The 24,344-nt window shown below is 43.6% G+C and overlaps 1 protein-coding gene across 1 annotated transcript; it reads right to left on the reverse strand.

The window, feature by feature from the left end:
• Positions 1-6,848: 6,848 nt before the first annotated feature.
• Positions 6,849-24,200, reverse strand: BLOC1S6 (biogenesis of lysosomal organelles complex 1 subunit 6). The gene is made up of 5 exons (XM_018568556.1): positions 23,962-24,200; positions 22,719-22,863; positions 17,393-17,480; positions 13,962-14,048; positions 6,849-7,210 (listed from the first exon to the last, which is right to left on the reverse strand). Exons 1-5 carry the CDS (start codon positions 24,032-24,034, stop codon positions 7,091-7,093), a joined length of 513 nt encoding a protein of 170 aa, XP_018424058.1. The 5' UTR covers positions 24,035-24,200; the 3' UTR covers positions 6,849-7,090.
• Positions 24,201-24,344: the final 144 nt, after the last annotated feature.

Consider the following 24,344-nt stretch of genomic DNA (forward strand, 5'->3'; position numbering starts at 1 on the left):
AAGGAAAGTTGCTGTGGGCCCTTGTGAACTGTGGGGCACAGGGCAGTTGCCCCCTTTTGCCCTGCGGTAAAAGACCTGCCTCTAATGTTTGTGGGCAGCCCTGGACAGGATAGTCAAAAACAATCTAATGACCTTATTAAAGCTGAACTCCAGGCACAGAAACCTTAATTTCAACTATACTCCTTAATAGCCACATAGGATATAAATCCATTATGTGCCTGTGCAAACCCAGATATTAATTGGCACAAGGAGCAGTGATACATTATTGTGCTGTACATAGCCTGGGCAGAGAGCAGAACGGTGGGAGGGGCCCAACAAGCCCCACCCACTACCAGCTGCCTACAGAAAGCTACAGGAGGGGGAGGAGACAAGACCAATCACTGTGCTTGGTCGGCTTCAGTGGGCTGCAAAGGTTACAGTAGGGGTCTATTAGACCTATAATGTCACCTTAAAGAGAACCTGCCACCTCTGTAACTATTGTCTCCCTTAATTTTGTAAAGTGCTGCGCAAACTGTTTGTGCTATATAAATCCTGTGTAATAATATGCTATCACATAGGGGGCTTGTGAGCTTCTGAGCCCCCCTATGTGATAGCAATGAAGTTAAGAAAAAAAAAATAAAGTTAAAATAAATGTAAACATTTCTTTCCTCCATTCGCTCAGAGTTGGGCCAGACGAATGGCCCTGCGAGTCTTTTATAAATACACCTTTTAGTCACTGTTGCAGGATTGCAGCAAGCTTTACCTAGTAAAACAATGATACAAAAGATTCCTACCATGGCTACCAATAAAATGAAGTGAGAGTATTAGTAGTTTGGACCGGATCCTGAAGAGTACAGGAAGCCCAGGAAAACACAGGACACGCCATTTAAAGCAGTGCAAGCCCCATGATTTGTATGTTCAGTATAACGATGAACTCTAAATGGGATTTTCTTCATCTATTGCACAATGCATGTCATCATTGTGAAAGTGTGGAAACTTGAATAATATCCTGTATTCTTGTACTACTTCTTCCTCTCACACTCCAGCCCTGCTGTATAGGGACTACAAGAGGCTGATACCAGGTCAGGTTTACACTGCTTGCATTTAAAAATAAATGTAATGATGCATTAATGATACAGACCTGCAACAATTTGTCTTTTATATCGGCCTACAGTTCAGCTTTAAGGACACACTGATAGCCTAAACATCAGATATGCTGTAGAAAATTCCTGTTCTTGGATATGAAGAGTACCTTCCTTTAATTCCAAATTGGCTGGGGGCCTTGCTGCCACTGAAGAATACTACATTAAATTATAGAAGAAATATACAGCGTCTATCTCCAGACCGGGTGACACCCTGCCATGTCATCACGCGTGAAATCACCTCTCGCATGCGCAATTACGTCTTTGCGCACGCGCAGCCATCTGATTGACGCCTGCCAGCGGCCATCTTGGTGATGGACGCCGTCAGAGAGAGGAGGGAACGTTCACCCGGCGGCATGAGGTATGCCGCCGAGTCCCCTCCTCTCTCCTGATGCTGTCGGGCTCTCGGTCCATGACCGAGTGCCCAACTTTTTAGAGGGTGTGACACCAAAAATGACTGTCAGTCATTTTGGTGTCACCTCTGCAATGGTGTCACCCGGGTGCGGGCCACAACCCCTTGTGACGCCGCTGGCTGGAATGGATTACACACTGCATATTGTTTTCTTCTATTCTCTGACAGCAAATGCAATGAGAAAAGAACTGTTCACAATTCAGAAAGCACACAAGTCAAAGTGATGGAAAATAAGCCTTTTTTTATACATCACATTCCTTTGAGCTTTACTCCAGAGGTACAGATATACATGAAAAACAAGTTATACAAAAGAAAGAGCTGCTATAAAAACATGTATTGCTCCAGCACTGAGATTGTAGCCGTCATATTTTTACTGCGATTTACAATATGAATGGACTACTAAAGGTAACACCTGCAGTGTGCAAACCCAACTCCAGGCACATGACAGAAAACCCCTTGCAGTGTGGCCCCCTGCACCTCAAGGTTTAACTGCTGGTTAAGAGTAGGGGTGCAGGGCTAAGGATTAATATTAACCCTATTCCACGCTCTGATAGGCTCCCTCCATCCATGCGACCAGTCCACTGTAGCCTCCTCTGTCAGGTACTCCCAGCCACAGTCACACACTCGCCTCCTCCACGGGCAATGATTATGCAAAGTGAATGCCCTCAGCGTTGGGGAGAAGAGGAGAGCGCTGGAGCCTGCGGGAGTTTGGGGGGTAAGGCAAGTAATCTCACCTCTACTGGTACCCCTTAGACTTACAGGGTTATTTACTAAAGGGTGAAGAGTTTGGAGAAGGCAGGAGAGGTGAACAATCCAGGACAAAATAGCTGAACTGGAAAAATTCCCCTAATTCAGCTCACTTTCCAGTTCAGCTCTGCTGTCCTAGATTGTTCCCTTCTCCTGTCTTCTCCAAACTCCTCACCCTTTTGTGAATAACCCTGCTAATCGTCATTTACCTTGCAGTGCCCCAAACCCCCCCACCCCCACCCCCGCAAGGGTATTGTGCCCAGACTTGGCCTTTTAGCACATGAGGCCCACAAAGCAAGTTATGTTTATTTTACATAGCTCACTGAACACTTACAAGGTAAACTCTGGCTACCTTTAGGCTATGTTAATAACATAGTGGTAAGAAGTATTGCATTTATGTACCCGTGTGTCATCCTCAAAACACAACAAATGCAGATGCAGACAATAGGTCAAGCAGTGACGTGTGGTACCTCTTGCTCTGGGTGAGGCATTCCAGAGCCCCGCCCCTGTCGACCGAAGCCCCACCCCCAATCTAGTGTAAAGGAGGAGACAGGGAGGATGCTCCCTGTCCCTTACTTGCTCCTCACTGCTGAGGCGCTCCGTCCATGACAGGTTAGACAGCGGGGAGGATATACCTGCTGTGTAACCTGTTAGATGACGATCTGAATGGAGAAAAAGCGGTCAGCTTCAGACATGAAGCTGACCGCTTTTTCCTCCATAATTCTAGGTGAGGCTCTGCCTCACCTGACTAAACGTCCCTGGTATAATGGGCCCTAACGGTCTATATTTTAAATCATGGAATATATTGCTATCCAGCTTGCAGCATGATTTTCACCTCAGATTTACCTAGCAGATCGAACATAAGTCAATGTCTTTACCTCTGTTAAGTCAGACTAAGTAGTGTTCAGCTCTGGTGAAGATCAAGCCATAAGTGGGAGACCCATATTTTTCTCAGCACAGGTATCCTTAAAGCTGAACTCCAAGATAAGCAAATATTGTCTAAATACAAGAAACGTGTATTCTTAGTTGAATCTTGGTGTGCTTTGTGTATTTCTTCCAGATCTGTGCAGTAATCCAGAGTGAAACTTTGCCTCTATGCAGGAGCTTCCTGGAAAAAGAAACGGTGACTGCTGCTCTCTCTCTCTTCTTGTGCAGGGTGACTGGCCTCGTCTCCGCCCCCTCCTGTAGTTTTCTGCAGGCAGCCTGTAGTTGGTGGAGCCTGCTGTGTCCCACAGTCCAAAGTGTAGCCCAGAGATGATGTCAATGCCAATTTTCCAAGGTAATAACTGTATTTGAAAAGGAATTTGGCGCACACAAAGTGGCTATTAAGGAATATATTTATATGAAGGTTTTTGTGCCTGGAGATCAGCTTTAAAGGAACCCCCCTTTCCCCACTACAACTCTGCAACCTGAAAAGTGCTGCAGAAACAGGGGCTCCATTCAATAATAGTTCTCTGCCTGGTCATAGGGGACAGATGTTCAGACAGAGACACACAAAAGCCCTATATCAAGGTGGGCAACTCTGCCCCTCAGCTGTTGTGGAACTACATATCTAATGAGGCATTGCAAGCCTGACAGTTACAGACATGACTCCAAGAGGCATATTGGGATTTGTAGTTAAAGCACAGCTGGAGGGCTAGAGTTGCCCACCCCTCTGTATATGAACTCTATTCTCCACTTCAGCACAAGTCATGAGACCAGTGCTGTGTTATAAGAAAGATTCCAGAGCTGAACTTTCTGCAATATAGGCACTCTTGGATGCTGGTGCCAGCCAACAGCCCTTTGCCGAACCCTTGCATGCAGTAGTCAGTGTTTCCTTACCCCTGAGATTACTCAGGCTAAAGAAGGAAAAATAAATATCCTTTAGGGCTAGTTCACACCAGCCACAGTGAATTGCACTGGATTGCATTCCGGTCTGCTCACTTTGCTTTGGGGCAGGAAGGGGCGTGGCGGTGCATTGAAGTCAATAGCACCACAGCCGCACCCTCCAGCCGCAATGCAGCGCCCGCACCAGATTGCCGATCGGGCCGGAAACGCACTGTGGCCGGTGTGAGTTATCCCTTAGACTGGGTTCTAGTAGTTAAATGATTTGGTTTACATATTTCACACGCTCTCTCTTTGTTCTGTGCTGTTTTTTTGCCTCTAAACTTTTATGATTGATCTTGTTGTGGCATAAATATTTTTTCAAGTGGACTGTATGGAACACAAAAGTGGAAGCATGGATTTTTATAAAGGGGCTGTAAAAGAAGGGATCTCTAGCAGTCTCATGTAACGTGGCTGCAGTCAATGACAGTCTCTTAAAAGAGAACTAAAGCCAAACCTTTTCTTTTTTTTGGGCAGTTACATTTACTAAGTTAGCTGATAGAGGGCTACCGCCTTGCAATATGTGACAGCTGGGAAAGATCCCGATGGATCCAACCCATTGCCTGATTGACAACTCACTCTGCCTCTCTAGAGGAAGAGCCAGCTGTGCCCACCCCCACTGTCTGTCCTTCCAATAAGCACCGGGGGAACAGAAAGAGACTGACAGTCACTACCCTATGCATGGAGAAGCCATGACCTGAGTGATCAGTGGTTTGTGATCACTCAGTTCTTGATCTATAGTGTCACACGCCGGCTCTACGCATCATGAAGAGTACATTTTACTCTCCCAATACTTCTAATTTAAGTGTTTCCCCAGTCTACATGATAGCATGGTCACAGTCTCTGATCATCTCCTGCATCATGTCTGCAGTCTCTGGCATTTTTCTGTATTATTACATTTACTGAATATTATGTGTGGTCATGCGTTGATGTCAGGAGCCACACTTGGGGCCCCCTAAATCAACATAGTGGATCACCTATCTAAGAGCTGGCAGCAGGGGCACCCCTATTATGTAAATACCAATTTTAGTTTCTAAAATCAGGTTCTGTTTTAGTTGTGTAGTCCTCTGTGGCTTCTGCGTCTCCCAAGGCTTACATCATCTTTTGTACCATCACAAATCTGCCATGCCCCTCAATTCTGTTGTTATATTGCTGTATTGTACATTCTGCTCCCATTTCATGCAATTAGCTTCTGCTGTGACCTTATTTTGTGAAAGAAGACTGAAGAGAATGCAGATGATACAGCAGTGTAAAAGAAAACGCAAGTTCTGTCCTGCTTCCTCCTGCACACTGCTATTGATCAATCACTGCAATGAACATCTCCACTGCATAATCCCCATATCATCATATGTCTACATTCTGAATGTTATACTTGTAGTATTTTTAGATGGCCTTCATGACTGACAAGTGATTACTGGAAATCTTTGGGGGCTGTGGAAGTGTGTTCCCACTGCCGCCAATTACAGCTGTGGCAGCTATAGCCCGTGACCATGGATAATGGAGTAAAGATATCGAAGAGTTTCTTACATAGATATGGTCTTCATTTTTTTTTTTGTTAATTTTCGCTAGAACTTTAAAACTTTTCACAAGACAAATCATATAACAGAGAAAAATAGTGCAAAGCGTCTTACATAGAAAAATACTGGCCATCATACAGCATGCGTTCAGCAGCAAGCAATGTACAGACACCATCGATGGTATACTTTTATAAGGTATAAAAAAAAAATATGAATGGTTTGTTTTACCCTGCAATTTTTTTTCCTAATTTAAATTAAAGTGGAATTGGGCTGAATCTTGATTAACAAGGTCATATAGTTACACAGAACCTGTGAGATGCCTTCCTGATGCATCTGACGTTAGCTAGACGATAACTGCAGAATTCCAAGATTAGGTGGAGAAATAATCTTCTATTTCTATAGCACACTTCTCCCTGGGGACTGAACGTTATATTAAAGTCAAACGATTTTTAAGCTATTTCAAATGCGGATGAAAATCACTCACAATGGATGCTGCTCCTTGATGTTTAAAAGTTTTAGTTTCCTTCAGAATCAGCTGGTCCCCTGAGCACTGGCCATGATATCCTAATTTAGGGTGGCTCCTTTCCTTTGCAGGGCTGTATGGAGCCACCCTTCTGTAAAGTAAGGCGTGTGCTTCTCCACAAAGTCACTCTACCCTTCCCCACTCTTCTATTCTCCAAGCTAGTAGATAGATAGACAGCTTCTGGCGCTCGGACATGTGTTCAGAAACATGAGTTCAATGCTACTTGGGCATCCATCTTGGGCATGCTCAGTTGAGCCAATCAACCTACCTGCATGTATTTGGAGTGTGGAGGGAAACCAGAGTGCTCAGAAGAAACCCACGTAAGCACAGGGAGGACATGCAAACTCCATGCAAATAGTCTCCTGGTGAAGATTTAAAGAGAGACCAGAGGCGCAGAGGTGCTAAAAACTGAGCCACGGTGCTGCCCCTACCATACTTTTTTTTTCTGCTTTGTTCTTTAATAATACAAAATTCATGGCCTTTGCTTTAGTACTAGGCTTCCTATAATAAGTATAAAATCATACTTAGATGACAAAGTAGCCAGTGCTTTAGTACACAAAGAAACACTTTCATGCTCCAGCTTGTAGATTTGTACATTCATTTCGTACACTGCTTGAACAGACTTTCTGCACATGTATATCATACACAATGACTGCACCCACACAATCTTGAAATGCATTTGAAATTTGTGCTCAATCAGAGCAAGCAAGAAACTAGATGGGATGGTTAAAAGCATAAAAACTGCAGACTAGAATTTGTGATAACTGCCATCAGCTTGAACATGAGCATATAATCAGGAGGCAGTGCATTTTGTTCCTAACCATGTATCAGCCCGGATTTTCCTTAATGTAATGGAAATGAATAGGACTAGTGGAGTTCATGGATGGGCGGAGCCATGCCATGCATTTCATGTCCTTTTAGCCGGCTTGGCTGTTAATTGCTTTTCTCTCTCAAGCTCGCGCTCACGTTGCTGTTCTTGCTTAAGATTTTCCTCCTGTTTTTTCTGCTGCAACTTTAGTGCTCGCCTCTAAAAACAAAAGAAGAAACACATCAGTAACTGTTACATGAAAACAGAGGCTATCACAGTCTAAAGCAGAGGTGGGAAACTCCAACCCTCCAGCTGTGCTTTATCTACTTTAATAATACAAAATTATTATTATTATTATCTGGGAGTCATGTCTGTAACTGTCAGTCTTGCAATGCTTCATGGGACTTGTAGTTCAACAACAGGTGGAGGGTCGGAGTTGCCCATCCCTGGTGTAAAGGGATACTGCAAACATATGTGAACACGTGTACTGAATCATTGGCTTGCCCTTGTTATACTTCTCAGAGACTTTAGCAATGACATGATCCTGTGAAAATTTACAAACCCTCCCCCATCACTGCACCCACTACAAAACCACTACAAAACCACACAAAGGGGTCTCATACTGTATTTGCAGTACTGGTGTGGTAGATGGGTAGACATGGGCAGACAGGTGAAGAAATATTGCCAGTGGTGTCCCCAAGCAAAGTTAGGTCCTCTTTTGGGAATCTTCGTTAACCACCTGAGTACCAGCCGGAATTTACCCCTTCATTAACAGGGCATTTTTCAGTGCTGTGATAGTTTGACTGACAATTACTTGATCATGCAACACTGTCCCCAAGTAACGTTTATATGGAGCTGAAGCTCTTTCTTTAGGTGGTATTTAATAGTTACATAGTTATCCAGGTTGAAAAAAAAGACACAAGTCCATCGAGATTAACCTATAGAGATAAGAAAAACCATTGGGTTTTTTTATTTGATATTTTACTAGTTAAAGCAAAACAAAGAGCACAATTTGGGGTTTGCTTACATTTAACTTTCTTTACTTAAAAAAAAAGACCCCACAATTACTGGTGTGGTCAAACGCCCTCTTCGCCCCCCCCCACCCCCCCTCTTCCTTTTACAAAACAATCCCACAATCATTTGTGGCCAATAGCACTTTACTCCCCACTTTCTTCCCCAAAACAAATTCCACAATCATTGGCGGTCAATAGCACTTTAACTTATACCTTTTTTAAAAAAAAGCAAAACCATCACCATTAGTGGTTAGTGGCACCACACACCGTTACTTTTGATCTGCCGGTCCTCTTTCCTGTGTTATAAGTATTCAGCCCATTCATAATGGAGTAAGGGAAGCTTCCTCCATCATGAAAGGGTTCAATGTTTGTAAACAGTACTATTGTTTACACTTGTGATGGCTGTGATTGGTTCACAGTGATCACAAGGTACAGAGATACTCTTGCACTGTGATCCGAGGTGTCCAATGACAGCTTAGATCACAGCCATTCATGGGTGCACTGGCTGCCCAAGTGTGTTTTCTGAAGCACCCCTTTTAAACTGCACTCCAGAAATACACATCCACCTCCCCACCATTTTTTTTTTTTTTACAATACAGCCGGAGGTAGTTAAAGGGCAAGTACAATTTCAAACAATTTATACTTACTCTTTTTGCCCTCCCCCTATTGACCTTAACTTGAGTATGCTGACAGCAAGACCTTTATCAACTCCGTACTGAAGAAATCACAAAAGTAGCAGCAATTTAATCCTTAGAGCTTGGGAAATAAGTAGACCTAAGATTAGATGTCTCTTCAGGAGCCCCCAAAAGCACAGCACGCTAGATGTGCTCACATATACTCTGAATTAATGACTAATGTTCAAGGAGCTGAGAAACGTCCAGGCAGCTCAGTGACACAGACGCCATACTTCACTCAGACAGTTTAGTAAAAGATGCAAGCACAGTTGGAGTGTGTGCTCCCGAGGGCTCCTGAAGTGACACATCTGAATGGGGGCTGGCATTTTTTCATGCAGTGTTGGGAAGGATAAATGGGGCTATAGACCATTTCTGCACATAGTTTCAGTTCAACATTAATAATCACACTACACACAAATCAAAAGGCACACAGCAACATTACCCAAAAACATATTTTTTAGCGAAAAGTGGACATCTTTCAATTACGCCACCAAGATACTAACAAGCGAGTACATACAAGATACTGACTTGTATATCTCGCTTTGACTATTGCAACTCCCTCCTGGTTGGCTTCTCTTTACACAGGCTACCCCCCTTCAGACTTGAATCCATTAATTCTGCTGCCAGACTCAATACCCTTGCAAACCACTCAATAACCTTGCAAACCACTCAATGTCTGCAACTTCTCTCTGCCAATCTCTTCACTGGCTTTTGCTAGCACAACATAAAATCCAAAATACTAACAACATACAAAATCGTCTTCACCTTCCCCCAATTACATCACCAACCTCATCTCAAAATGCCACTCAAACCGACCATCCTCTTCGTTCCTCCCAGGACCTCCTGCTCTCTAGCTTCCCCATCACCTTGTCCAATGCCAGCATCCAGGACTTCTCCAGAGTCTCTTCCTTCCTCTGGAACTCCCTACCACAATCTCTCCAGCTTTCTTCTACTTTGATCCCTGAAAACGTATTTCTTCAGGGAAGGCTATCCCGCCTCCACCTAACAACTGAAATGTTACCTGTTCCATCAACTCACCCTCACCCCCAAACTCACCCCCTTTGGATTACTTGCACCTCTCATTTGGATTGTAAGCTCTTGCAAGCAGGGTCCTCCTAACCCTCTTAAAGTGTACTGTAACTGTACTTTGTAAAGTACTGCACAAACTGCTTTTGGTGCTATATAAATCCTGTATAATAATGATAAATTAAAAACGCAGCTTCAAGCTTCCAAATGTCACTTACAACCTAGCCAAAGATAACATCTCTGGCTATCAAGTGCAATGTTGGTGTTTTACATACTTATAGAATAGGTAGAGTATATTATTTTTATTTTTGATCTCACCAACTTTATTAGTAAGATAAGAGAGTCAACAAGCACAGCACACTTACGTAATGAGCAAAAAAGAATTACACAGTATACATTAAAACATTAAGGAACTTCAGATTCAGACAAACAGCAATATACACTGATCAGCCATAACATTATGACCACTGAGAGGTGAAGTGAATACCATTGACTATCTCATTACAATGGCACCTGGCAGTGGCTGGGATAAATTAGGCATCAAGTGAACATTTGAAGTTGATATGTTGGAAGGAGAAAAAAATGGGCAAGCGTAAGGAATTCAGCAACGGACAAGGGCGAAATTGTGATGGCTAGACCACTGGTTTAGAGCAACTCCAAAACTGCAGCTCTTGTGGGATGTTCCCAGTCTGTAGTGGACTTACCAAAAGTGGTCCAAGGAAGGATAAACTGGTGAACTGGCGACAGGGTCATGAGCGGCCAAGGCTCATTGATAAACGCGGGAGCGAAGGCTGGCCGGTGTGGTCCAATAGAAGAGCTACTGTAGCTCCCATGGCTGAAAAGGTTCTGCTGGTTCTGATAGAAAGGTGTCTGAACACACAATGCATCACAGTTTGTTGCGTATGGGGCTGCATAGCCACAGGCCAGTCAGTGTGCCCATGCTGACCCGTGTCCACCGCCAAAAGCGCCTACAATGGTCACGTGAGCATCAGAACTGGACTATGGAGCAGTGGAAGAAGTTTTCTTTTACATCATGTGGATGGCTGGGCATGTGTGTTTCTTACCTGGGGAAGAGATAGCACCAGGATGCACTATGAGAAGAAGGCAAGCCGGTGGAAGCAATATGATGCTTTGGGCAATGTTCTGTTGGGAAACCTTGGGTCCTGCCATTGGAGAGGATGTTACTTTGACACGTACCACCTACCTAATCATTGATGCTGACCAAATACACCCCTTCATGGAAACAATATTCCCTGATGTCATTGGCCTCTTTCAGCAGGATAATGCGCCCTGCCACACTGCAAAGATGGCTTAAGAATGGTTTGAGGAACACAGCAAGTTTTTTTTTTTATATGGCCTCCAAATTGTCCAGACCTCAATCCAGTCGAGCATGTATGGCAGGGGTAGCCAAACTCCGGCTCTCCAGCTGTGGTGAAATTACAAATCCCATGATGCATCTCTCTCCGGGAGTCAAGTCTGTGAGAATCTTGCAATGCCTCATTGGATTTGTAGTTCCACCACAGCCTGAGGGCCAGAGTTTGGCTACCCATGATGTATGGGATGTGCTGGAAAAACAAGTCCTATCCATGGAGGCCCCACCTCTCAACTTACAGGACTTAAGGGATCTGCTACTGACTGGTTGGTGCCAGAATCTTGTGAAGTCCATGCCTCAACAGGTCTGGGCTATTTTGGTGGAAAAAGGTGGACCTACCTAATATTAGGTGGCTGATCGGTTTAAATCTGCATGACCATGCATTCCTAGGGAATGGAGTTGCCTGCATTCATGCCATTCATCCCAGCATCTCTTTTTTTTCCAGTCGTGCGGCAGATCATATACTTTCTATATGCACAGCGCCATCTACTGGCAAAGGGAAGAATGAAAGGGGCTGGTAGGGATGTAAGAGATACCAATTGTATTCTGTTTCTGTACATCTCAGAGCAACTTGAAGCAACATGAACAGGAGAGCCACATGTTTAACATCTTCTATATCTCCGGGACTGTTAGAACCATGTAGACCCAAAAACGGTAAGCGGTTTCCAACAGAGAGAATTGTTATTTCTTTAACATTGCAATAGAATTGTTTAATATACAAGATCAATCACAATTAGTCAGTCTCTTTACATGTAAACCTAACATGCATAAAAATGCTATAGGTCATCTTCAAGGTCTCAGGATTTTATTTTACCTGCTAGAGAACCTTTGTTCCCGGTTTACTCCTGTAAATGTTTAAACCATCAATAAAAACATGGTGCTATAAAATGAAGTACATGCTTGTTAAAGTGTATTTCAGGGCATAAAAAAAAAACTACATGCAGTACATCTCTGCAATACATGAACATTTCCCATATTTTATCCTGCTGCAAGTAAAGAAAAATACCCGATGATCCTTCCAGAAATCCACTGAGTTAACTTTCTGTAGAGGACTGACATCACTTCCTATGCTCCACTGAAATCCCAAGCAGTGTTACTGACCCTTCCTGAGTTCTCCCCTGTTAAGACTACAGAACTTGGAGAGTTAGAGAGGGGCAAAGTGTTCTGTAGTTCAGTTGGGGGATACCTGTGACAGGCCTGGGATTTTAGTGTAGCAGAGGCCGTGTTGTCAGCCCACAACAGAAAGTTTGACGCTAATTGAATTACTGGCTGGACCAGTCAGCTGTATTGTTAAATAGACACATAGTAAAAGGTACATGCATTGCAGAGACATACTGTACGTATTGTTTTTCATTTTGCCCGGACATTCACTTCACATAAAACTCGAATTTCTCTTTTATGATTTAGATAATAATCCAATTATATAAGCTATTTATGAAACAATTCCTAAGGCTTTACTCATTCTTTTCTCAGACTGGTACCTTACAGAATTTGTTGTATATCTTTGTCGTCACTGCTCTCTTTATTTAGGTAGAAAATACTTTTCTAAAAATCCTTGGACAAGGACCCAGGTGGTTAGTTTTAAAGTCTCCAGGTAAGGATGTAGACTGCATCCCTGATACAGAAGATCCTGTCACAGAGGCAGATGGCACCAACTATCCATTGAGAAAGACTAAAGCTGAAAACCAAATTCTCCAGGGTCACTTTTAACATACGAGCAAGGACTCATGCACACGGTTGGCTGAGCCCGTACAGTGTAAAAACCAGTGTATTTTTTTTCCCCCCGGGAGCCACAGGTGCCTCACATTGTAGCCTCACATTGTAGTCAATGGCTTGCATGCAGCGGTACGCGGGTATACGCTGGTACTTGCTTACAGTCGTGTATATGTATGGATGCAAATCCTTGGACACACTTATCCTGCATTCAGAGATTTACGTACTTATGCAAATGAGGCTGAATGCAAGTACTTGTATATACTGGTGTACAGCCATTTACTTGTAGTGGATGTTATGCGCAGCACCTGCAGCTCCCTGAAAAAGGAAGAAAATACTTTGGTAAATAGCCGCAAAACTGTTGCATTCTCATGCAAGATCTTCATAACCACTGGAAGGAAGAGAAGTCTAGCAGGGGAAGCGTTCTCTATAGATGAACAATGGATCTACTCTTCACTGCTGATCCTTAGAATTTAGCGACAACATCTTTCACTTTCTTGTTGCTTCGTGGAACAATATCCATTTCAGGTTCGGCGATGGGGCCTATAGCAAAAACACACACCTAGCACTCTCCAATGTACCAAAATCATGAGACCCCAGCATTTCTGATGGCTACATTATAACCATATCGGTACACAGGGCCTGAATACATCCCACCAGAATATGATGACTTTTTAGGACTGAATAATCTGCCCCCAGTCCTACATCTCACTGGCTCTAAGATTCCTAAATCCCTGTTTACACCTAGGCATTTCGTGAACGTGGGAAAAAATGCACACTTTGAATGCATCAAATATGCACCACGCTTGCGGTGCCTTACTGGTTAATGGAACCCCAAACGCCAGCCTGGAAAACATGGGGATTTCCCTCATGTAGGCGAATTTGCTAAATGAGCTACTTTCCTGCGTTTGTTGTGCGTGCAGGCACTTATTGAAATAAACGGGTACACGCTGCAAATGCGGGAAAAAACCTGAACATAAGCAACGTGCGTTCCCGGTAACCCTACATGTGAACTTATGTAAACTTTATTATATAAGAGCTATTCCACCATCATATAAGCAAGTCTCAGGGCTCCAAAGACAAAACAATATCTGCAATATGTCAAATATCAACACCAGAAATAAAATATTGTTTAATTGTATAAAAAAACAAAACAAAAAAAAACAGCTCACTTTTAATTTCGAGGTTTTTTCATGAAGAAGTATCATTTCCTTTCTGATATTCACCAGCTTGTTATGGTAATACTTGGCTTCTGAAAACTACAAATAAAACACAGAACAAAAGAAATCATGTCATTCACCAATGTTCATTTTCTAAGCTTGACAAAGAGTCCACTCATCTTACATTCTATCTAAAAACAAATAACGTAATATATTGCAGCTCAACAATTCTTACACATGGGGGCTGCATTAGTTTTCTTTTTTTAGGCTTTTATTCTTTTGATTTCATCTGGCTGGTGATCCAGTAAGTAAGTCTTTGATTTTTCAACTTCCTTTAAAGAGGAACTTTACGCATATCTTCAAAATGACAACAAACACACCTTTAGAAAGCCTTAGTAATGGAAATCTACACACACATACTTCTAGATCAGTGATGGCAAACCTTGGCACTCCAGCTGTTTTGGAACTACAAGTCCCATGAGGCATTGCAAGGCTCTGACAGCCACAGACATAACTCCCAGAGGCAGATGCATCTTGGGATTTGTAGTTTTGGCACAGCTGGAGTGCCAAGGTTTGCCACCACTGTTCTAGATAATTGCCGGCTTTGTATTCTTTACATACCTTATTTCTCTTTCCTTCCCCAGTCTTCTTACAGTGGCCATTTTTTTTACTAAGGGCAGATTAATAGATCTCCCTTTACTTCCTGGAACTCTGGCACATGTGACTAGGACATGTGACCATGCACATCATCTCAGGGGAGGGAATTGCCTTTCCCTGAGATCTCATGAGATTACAGATGAGATTTCCCAGCAATGCTCTGCTGATGTAACCTTCCCAGGATGCGACACTTGGGCTCGATTATATCATTTGTGCCAAAATGGACCAGGAAGTGGAAAGTGGGGGGGAAAAGGAAATTGTAGGGAAAATAAAAAAAAAAAAAATGTTTGTTTAGCTAATGAATCTAAGATGATTTCGTATCAGCATGCTGAGCTGTGTGCTGATGTGATTTATAGGTAAAGGGGGTAAAGGTCCACTTTTACAGGCCAAGCTGTCCAGCAAAGGTGAGTGTTGAGGCAAACCATTTAACAATGACAGGGATGCTTACAATGGTCAGATTTCATTAATTTATGTAGAGGAAAGTGTACATTTATGTGAAAGGGGAAAAAAAGTAAAGCTATTTGCTCTAACTGCTTGAAAATTGTTAGTGGAGTTCAGATTTAATTTGTTAGTCAAGATCATCTAAACCGCCTAGTACATCTATCACTACCCTCTCCGCAGGCTGACAATGCTGCTGTCCAAGGGTGGTTCCATTGCTCCTACATAGAGTATAGTCACCGTAAGGCTGGAAGTGTGTTACTGCCCAGATCACCAGAAAAAAATAAAGGGGAAAAAAGTCTAACAAAAGAAAACTAATGCAGCCGCCACATCTAAGGACTGGAAAGCTGCAATATATTACATTATTGTTTTTAGATTTAGATACATTTTAAGCATTAAAAAAAAAAAAACAGCTTTTGCTTGAAACCCTGAACTGGATCTACATACCATATCCTGTGGCACAGCCTTGTTACAAGATATTTGTAGAGTCTGGGACAATAGGCAACCTCTGTAATACTGAAGGTAGATCTTTTACAGATGGATGGCCATAAAGCTTACAGTAATGGCCTAATGGAGGGGGAAGGCATAGCAATCCATTAGTAAATGATTACAAATGCAACAACATAATGGGGTACTTCCCGATAACAAGTACAAATCCAATTTTGGGAATCCACAGTAGCAACTTTATGTCATGTTTATTGTAAATATCTATAATTATAGGTGAACGCCGGAATAAGGAAATATTGTCTAACTAAATGAGATGTATATTCTTACTTCAGTCTTGGCGTGCTCTGTGTATTTCTTTCAGATCTGTGTAGTAATCCAGTGTGAAACTTTATCTCTGTGCAGGAGCTTCCTGTAATAAAGACCAGTCACTGCTGCTCTCTTTTCTTGTTCAGGGTGTCTGGTCTCCACCCCCCTTTGCCAATTATTAGTACTGGAGCAGGAGTAGAGGGGATATCCACCAAGAGAAATACTTGTTCAAGGGACAGCTGTCATAGCTGGGATTTCTTCTCATTTTGAGGAGTTTTCCACTTTCTTCCTGTTGTGTCCCTGGGAACTTTATGTGCAATAATTTCTGCTTGATGGGGAGTAATAAAACCAGAGGCAAAGATTCTAACCCAACGCTCTTATGCAGGCCTTTAGTAGTGATGAGCCTGGGCTTGGTGTGAACCCAGTTCCCCCAAGCCTGCTCTAGTATGTGATTGACATCCCCAACTCTTGGCCCAATCAGTCACAGAGAGGCGCATTGAGCAGGCTTGGGTTAACTCAGGCAAACTGTGTTTGCACCAAGCCAGGCTCATCTCTAGTTGTGACCATGGCAAGGAGGCATGCCAGACCACTGCAGATAGACTGGTGATTTCAGTCAAATGCTCTTTATCTGCAGCCTACTGCTAGGACACAGACTTTTCTACTTCTGATGGGATTGCATTAAAAAGGAAACATAAGACATTTACAAATGAGTGCTTTGCTACATCCTCCATTTATCTACAGACTTGGGCCTAAAAGCCCAACTGCTGGCTCAGCCCTCCGCCCACCAATCACACCTCTCACCCTGGAGGCCCCTCTGGCAAAATGTTTTGCTTATTTTTTTTTTTTTATACTTCACTTTTTTAGGAGTCTTAAGGCTGACCACATAACGCACTGGGTCCCCTTAGGCCTCATTCACACACAAATCGGCCTGCACGTACAGCTCCGTGCTGCGTGCGGGGCCGTACCAAGTAGCAGCCCCCGTCCTTCTCTATGGGGCTACGCGGCCTTACGCCCCCCTACACTCACCTCATTTGCAGGTCCGTAGGGGTGCGGGTGATCGTATTCATACGCCGCCGGAATGGAACATGTATGCGTCCCGGCCAGAAAACCTGCACCCCTACGGACCTGCAAATGAGGTGAGCGTAGGGGGGCATACGGCCGCGTAGGTTCTAATCACACGCAGCACCTGTCCTTCCCGGCAGCTACTTGGTACGGCCCCGCACGCAGCACGGAGCTGTACGTGCAGGCCGATTCGTGTGTGAATGGGGCCGTACTCTTTGGTTTTCTTGCAGCAACTAGTGGTCCTTTTATTGATGCAGAGAGTGGTGGTGACATGATAGCATCAATACTTGGTAAATAACAATTCACAGTGTGTCCTCAGACACTTAGTGTCACTAAACCTAATACTAAGGGTATCTTGTAGAAAAAGAGGAAGCACTGTGGGGGGCAACCTTAAATTGCAGATAAGTATTGCAGCGTTAGCAGATATTGCTTTATTTTAAGCTGCTGCTGGGGAACCATTTTAGTCCAAAAAAAAAAAAAAGAAGATGCCCTGAGTTAGGCTTTACATAAATATGCAGTAACATATCACTCACCAGGGCGTTGATGTTGAGAACTGAATTACACTCTTTAAATTTGGAGATTTCTTGATCTAGAGTGTCTAGTAATACCACTTGGTTCTGCCTATAAGAAAACATACAGCATATTCAAGAACAGGACTTTCCTTCAATGTAATAACAATGATAACATTCCTATTCATAACAACTCAAGTCATAGACGTATGTGGCAAGTAGTATTTATAGTACAATCCATTCAAATCACTTGACTACATACCAGTGATCCCCATTTAACTATGTGACTGGCTGCCCCCAGTGACTCATATTATAAGAAGAGGTGTATACTTGTGCAATCAGTTACTTTAGGTTTTGTATTGTAATTAAATCAGTTTGCAGTGAATCCAATGTGATTCAATGTTCTATATAAAAATCAGAAAAATGTTCAAGGAGAAATGATACAATTTTGATGTCAGATTTAACAGAGATCACTGATCCTCAAACTAGAGGCGTTAATATAATGCAGGGGCTTTTAATATCGCAGACTCATGGTTACGTTGCAACACTTGTCAGTGATTAGAAAACATTCGATGACAGATCATCTCCAGTGCACACAAACTTGAAAATATGTAACTGGCAATCTCCTTCATGGGAAATGGAAAAATAATAATTTAAAGGGGAACTCCAGGACAAGCAATCATTTGGCAGTGGATGGTAGGGGGCGGTGGACATAACCATTTCATATTTTACAACCTTTACATTAAATCTCTTTCATCCTTCATTGCCCATACTTAGAACTCCAGACACAAATAGCAAAATAAAAACCCGCTGCAGTATTTTGTTTCTGACTTTAGATGTCCTGCATCATTCAGCCCACTTCCTCTGAGCCCAGGACATCCTATACCCACCCCCAGCCTGTTACTGCACAATGAAAGGAGAAGAAACACAATGATACGCGTGTCTCTCTGTCACTATACTTTCTCCTCCTATCAGCATGCTTCTCGTCAGGTCAGCGCATGAAGTGATTGGCTCCTTTTACTGCTTCTTCCCCTCACACTAACACTCTGTTGTACAAGGACTGCAAGAGGAAGATACCAGGTCATATTCAGGTACTTACACTGCTATTTACAAAATGTATTTAAAAAAGGAGAACTATGAGGTGAGTAATTTCCACTCATCTTTATAGTTCGAGCCCACGTGCGACAATGAAGCTGTCACAGGTCTGCTCCATTGATCAGGAAGTCAGTGAACACATACCTTCGCTCACTCACTTCCTGATCATCTCCCTGCAGAGAGCAGTGACTGTCAGTCACCGCTCTCTGCAGGGATTCCCCCCTCCCCGATCCTTCAGCGCTGACCAGAGGAACGAACGTGGGAGGGTCGGGCACAGGTGGCTCTTCCTCTAGATAGGCAGATCCCACTGTCACTCAGCTAGCTGGGTGGATCTGTACAGCAATGTCGGGATCTGTCCCGGCTGCGGCGCTCTCAGTATACAGCGAACTGTAGCTCTATATACTGAGCTTTGGGTCACGGGAGGATGTTAGTATGTGTCCTCCCGTGATAAAAAGTTTACCCCATAGTTCTCTTTTAATGAAATATTATTGATTATACGACTGCATTCATTTGTGTTTTATAGATCTGCCTGGAGTTCAGCTTTAAAGAAAAACTCCAGGAACATTTTTTTATTAACCCCTGCAGTGGGGCTCCCACTGCACTGCATCAGTTAAGTGCTCATTCTTGTCTAGGTGCAAGTTATAGTTACCTGAACCTCACCACTGCAACGATGGAATGTTCCTCGGTGTCTTCACATCCAATACACAGTGTACAGGGCATTGTGACTCATGGGACCTTAGATCGCTGGAGCAGAGGGAGGAGAGAGGCTGGAAGGACCAGTCTAACAGCCAGCTGGCTCAGAGGATTGGCGAGGATAACTTTTTTTATTTTTGCACCTAGATGAAAACGAGCACTTAACCCTTGCAGTGCAGGAGTAGCCCCACTGCAAGGGTTAACAAAATGTCATCCCTGAGTTCTTCTTTAAGTAAATTAGATCATGCAATTATTATGACATATGACTTTCTTTAGACATATCCAGTGAATGAAGTGCTTTAGTTTTAGATAAGGGAGAAATTCAGTATAAACAAATATCTGATGAAAGTGCAGGCCAAAGGCGTAATCAGTGTAAACCGGTTTCTGTACCCCAGTCCAACAACTGCTGAGTGTCATACATCCTGCTCCTCTCTATTTGTGCTTCCTGGTGTAGCTGCCACCTCAAAGCAGGTGAAAGATGCACAAGATCTCCATGGAAGATTATCGGGCGTATTTATAAGAAAATCACATAGCTTGTTTATCCAGTAAAAATGCAGGTACATTCACTCTGTGTGAGCGTCCAGATGTTGTGAAAATGGGGGAAACAAACAAATGTTCTTAGTGTAATTTCTCTTTTGGTCAAATGTTCTTCAATAGGTATGTTCATACAGAACAGAGAGAAGAAGGACAATACCAGATTATGGCCACTAGATGGAGCTGAGCAGAGGAAATACATGCTAGTAATGAGATCCAATTCAAGAGAGAATGAGCATATACAGGTGAAACTCGAATAATTAGAATATTTCACTAATGCAACTTAAAATATGAAACTAATATATGAGATAGACTCATTACATGCAAAGCAAGATAGTTCAAGCCGTGATTTGTCATAATTGTGATGATTATGGCTTACAGCTCATGAAAACCCCAAATCCACAATCTCAAAAAATTAGAATCAGCTAATTAAGCCATAACACCTGCAAAGGGTTGCTGAGCCTCTAAATGGTCTCCCAGTCTGGTTCAGTAGAAATCACAATCATGGAGGCAGACACTGCAAGATGCTTGAAGTCCAGTGTGAAGTTATCACAGTCTGTGTTGATTTGAGGAGACAAGTCATCTGCTGGTGTTGGTCCACTGTGCTTCATTAAGTCCAGGGTCAAGGCAGCCGTCTACCAGGAGATTTTGGAGCACTTCATGCTTCCTTCCGCAGACGAGCTCTATGAGGATGCTGACTTCATTTTCCAGCAGGACTTGGCACCTGCCCACACTGCCAAAAGCACCAAAACCTGGTTCAATGACCGCGGGATTACTGTGCTTGATTGGCCAGCAAACTCGCCTGACCTGAACCCCATAGAGAATCTATGGGGCATTGCTGAGAGAAAGATGAGAGACCGAACAATGCAGAAGAGCTGAGGGCCGCTGTTGAAGCATCCTGGTCTTCCATAACACCTCAGCAGTGCCACAGGCTGATAGCTTCCATGCCACGCCGCATTGAGGCAGTAATTGCTGCAAAAGGGGCCCAAACCAAGTACTGAGTACATATGCATGCTTATACTTTTCAGAGGTCCGATATTGTTCTATGTACAATCCTTGTTTTATTGATTGCATGTAATATTCTAATTTTCTGAGATTGTGGATTTGTGGTTTTCATGAGCTGTAAGCCATAATCATCACAATTATGACAAATCACGGCTTGAACTATCTTGCTTTGCATGTAATGAGTCTATCTCATATATTAGTTTCACCTTTTAAGTTGCATTAGTGAAATAAATGAACTTTTGCACGATACTCTAATTTTTAGAGTTTCACCTGTAAATGTCACCATTACAGCAATCGTTACACTTACAGCGGAACTCCAGGCCACCCCCACACTGGAAGGGTTAAGTGCTCATTTTTATCTTGCAGGTGAAAGTAAAGAAGAAATACTCACCCGATTCTCAGACCCACCTGGCTGATAGACCGGTCCCCGCAGCCTCTTCTCTCTCAGGCTCCGGTAGTCTAAGGACCTATGACGTCATCTTGTCTAATACAGTCTATTTGACGTTTAGATGCCGGGGGACATACCACCGTCGGAGCAGAGTGGAAGAGAGGTGAGCGGTCACTGCCGCAGGACCAAGGACTGGTTGAGTATTTCTGCTTTATTTCCGCCCGTAGAACAAAACGAGCAGTTAACCCTTGCAGTACAGGGTAGCCACACTGCAAGGGTAAACTTTTCAAAACCCGGAGTTCTTTAACCCCTTCACGACTGACGTACAGTGTACGTCGCTAGCATCGGGCTGTTTAAACAGACTCCCGGCGGCTTTTACCATCGGGACTCTGTTTAAACTTGTAAAGCCGACTGTCGGCTTTACAATAGAAGCGATTCTGGCGACTCAGCTGTCGCCAGATCGATTCTATGGCCTGGTGAAGGGGTCCCCGCCCGACACCCACGCCGTGCTTCCCGGGCTCGGTTGCCCCTCCTCCGGGCCCGTAGCTGTCAGTGCTGGGCTCCTGAAGCCCAGCTATAAGCTATTGAAGTGCGATGCCCAACATGTGACAATGAAACTGTGACACGTCGGCTCAATAGATTGGGAAGTGAGCGAACACATACCATCGCTCGCTCACTTCTGGATCTTCTCCCTGCAGAAAGCCGTGACTGTCAGTCACCACTCCTCATAGGGATTTTCCACTCCCCGCTCTGATCCTCCAGCACTGAGTGGAAGAACGGATGAGGGAGGGGGGCGGGTACAGCTGGCTCTGCCTCTAGATGGGCAGAGCCAGCTGTCACTCACGCAGCTGGGTGGATCTCGACAGCATTGTTGGGATCCATCCCGGCTGCGGCGATCTCAGTATACTGTGAGCTGTAGCTCGCAATATACTGAGCTTTGGGTCATGGGAGGAGGTTAGTATATGTCCTCCTGTGACCCTTAAAGGAGAACTATGAGATGAGTGATTTCCACTCACCTCATAGTTCTAGCCGACCTGTGACAATGAGACTGTCACAGGTCGGCTCAGTAGATCGGGAGGTGAGCGAACACATACCAGCGTTCGCTCACCTCTCGATCCTGTCACAGCTCTCTGCCGTGACAGGGGAGGGACTGGATTCCCCCCTCCCCGCACCCCCGTTACCCTAAGGAGAACTATGGGGAAAATCACTTACCCCATAGTTCTCGTTTAAATGATCATTCTCTCCAGTCTTCTCTCAAATTGTCACTTTGTATCTCCTAACATGTATTTATTTCCTGTGATCTTTAGCTCCATCTAGCGGTCATAATACAGTATTATACTTATTAATTCTGTTCTGTATGAAAGAAAAACTCTGGAAAACTTTTATTAACCCCTCACTGTAAGGGCAAACTGCTTGTTGTACTCATGAGATTGTACACATCTGATCCTTGGAGATGGCTGGCTCTTAGACTGCTCCCAGCCTCGCTCACCCTCCACTGCAGCATTCTAAGGATTCTCAAGTCATCACGTCCAATACACTGTGTACTGGACGTGCAGATGAGTTTGATAATATAAAGTATAAAGAGAACAGAAATTTGTCCTCTGTTATGAATAATACTGCATGTGTCCTACATACGTGAGTTCCTGTAAGGCGAGCTTGGAGTTCTGAAGATTGGGTACGTAATGAGCAATAAGTCCTTCACTGAGTTGCTCCACAGACTTTACGTCACGAGGAAACTGATCTTCTGGCAGTCCTTCATCAATTGTGTCATTGCTTGGCCCTGAAGGATATGAAAATAATATGAGAAAAGAATGCATCACTTAGAGAACATTTATCATGAGAGCCTGATACCAGGATACATTCAGGTACTTACACGTGTGTAATCTGGGTCCCACTGGGGATATTCCCCTTCACTTCCTGTCCAATAGCCAGAACAGGGAGTGAGAGCAAATCCCTCCAAAGTGAGGGAAATCCCTGGTCGTCACCAGAACTAGTGTCCCCATTGGAAGATTTTCCATCTATTCTTGTTCTGGTGTCTACTTGGGATTTGATTTCACGCTCAGTGATAATGGTCACCAGGACAAATTGAGAAGGTGAACTTCTATAATGGGTGACACAGACAGCAATACAGTCTCACAGGGGTTCTAATCCCTCTCCACTCTAGTTTTAGCTTCAGTTCTACTTTAAGGTGAAACTCAAGTCAGGTAGTTATTGCTGCCTGTCACCCCACTGGGGAGAGTCACACTAGTCCTGTTGAAAAAATGAGGGGAAATCTTTAATATTAGAGTTATCACTAAAACCAAAGTAGAGGATATCTTTGAATGTTTGAATGGGAAAATTTGTTCTCATGACAACTGTCATAGGTGAGATTTACTCTCATTTCCTGTTATGTCTCTGGAGATATATATATATATATCCATCCACAACTGGAAGCTACATCCCCCTCTCTGAGCTGTGGTTCCATCCACTAGCCTAGTAACACAGAGGCCGGCAGACTGAACCACAGTGTCTAGAGGGGGTGCAGGCATCTGACACTTCTGGAAGAGTGTTGGATGTGAAGATTCTAATGGAATTCTATTGACAGGTTTATATACTCCTTTGCACTGTCCCAGTCATAAACTCCTATGTGTAATTCGTTTCAGCCTACTAAACAATTGATCTGGTTCAGAAGGAAGTTCTGACCACTTCCTATATAACTGTTTCAGACGGCTGACCAAATCATTACTATGACAGAACGATTAGTATGTCAGCCAGGCAGAATTTTAAGGAGGTCAGCACTGGCAGTCCTATTTCTCTCATAACCAATCAGATGATCGCATTTAACTTCCACAATATAAAAAGAATGTGACAGAATGATCTGCCTAATACGCCAACCCACCTGCTGCAGCATTTTGCCCCCGGGGTAACGTGCTGTCTACCGTGTGTCCATCACCGCTGCCTTCTTCCTCCATGAAATCCAGCTTTCCCCCTCTCCTGTGGGCACATTCAGCTGACTTCAGCGTGACCCTCGGCTATAGGAACCCGGAAGTAGCTAATTTACTTGTTTGGAAACAATCCTGGTCGCGTTAACGTTGATGTCAATAAAGTTTTATGAAGAAAAAAAAGAGTTTACAATCGTTCTAAAGATGTGCGCTTTTACCGCTAGAGGTCTCTCTTTTGCCAATAAAAAATATCAAGAAAGTAAGGAGAGAAAGCCTGACAAATCGGAGACTGAGGAAAGTTTCACGTGACAAGCTTGAGAACAGTCACGTGATCCTCTGT

The sequence above is a fragment of the Nanorana parkeri genome, unplaced genomic scaffold (genome assembly GCF_000935625.1).
Source record: "Nanorana parkeri isolate BGI_ZX_2015 unplaced genomic scaffold, ASM93562v1 scaffold1207, whole genome shotgun sequence".
Classification (NCBI taxonomy): Eukaryota; Metazoa; Chordata; class Amphibia; order Anura; family Dicroglossidae; genus Nanorana; species Nanorana parkeri.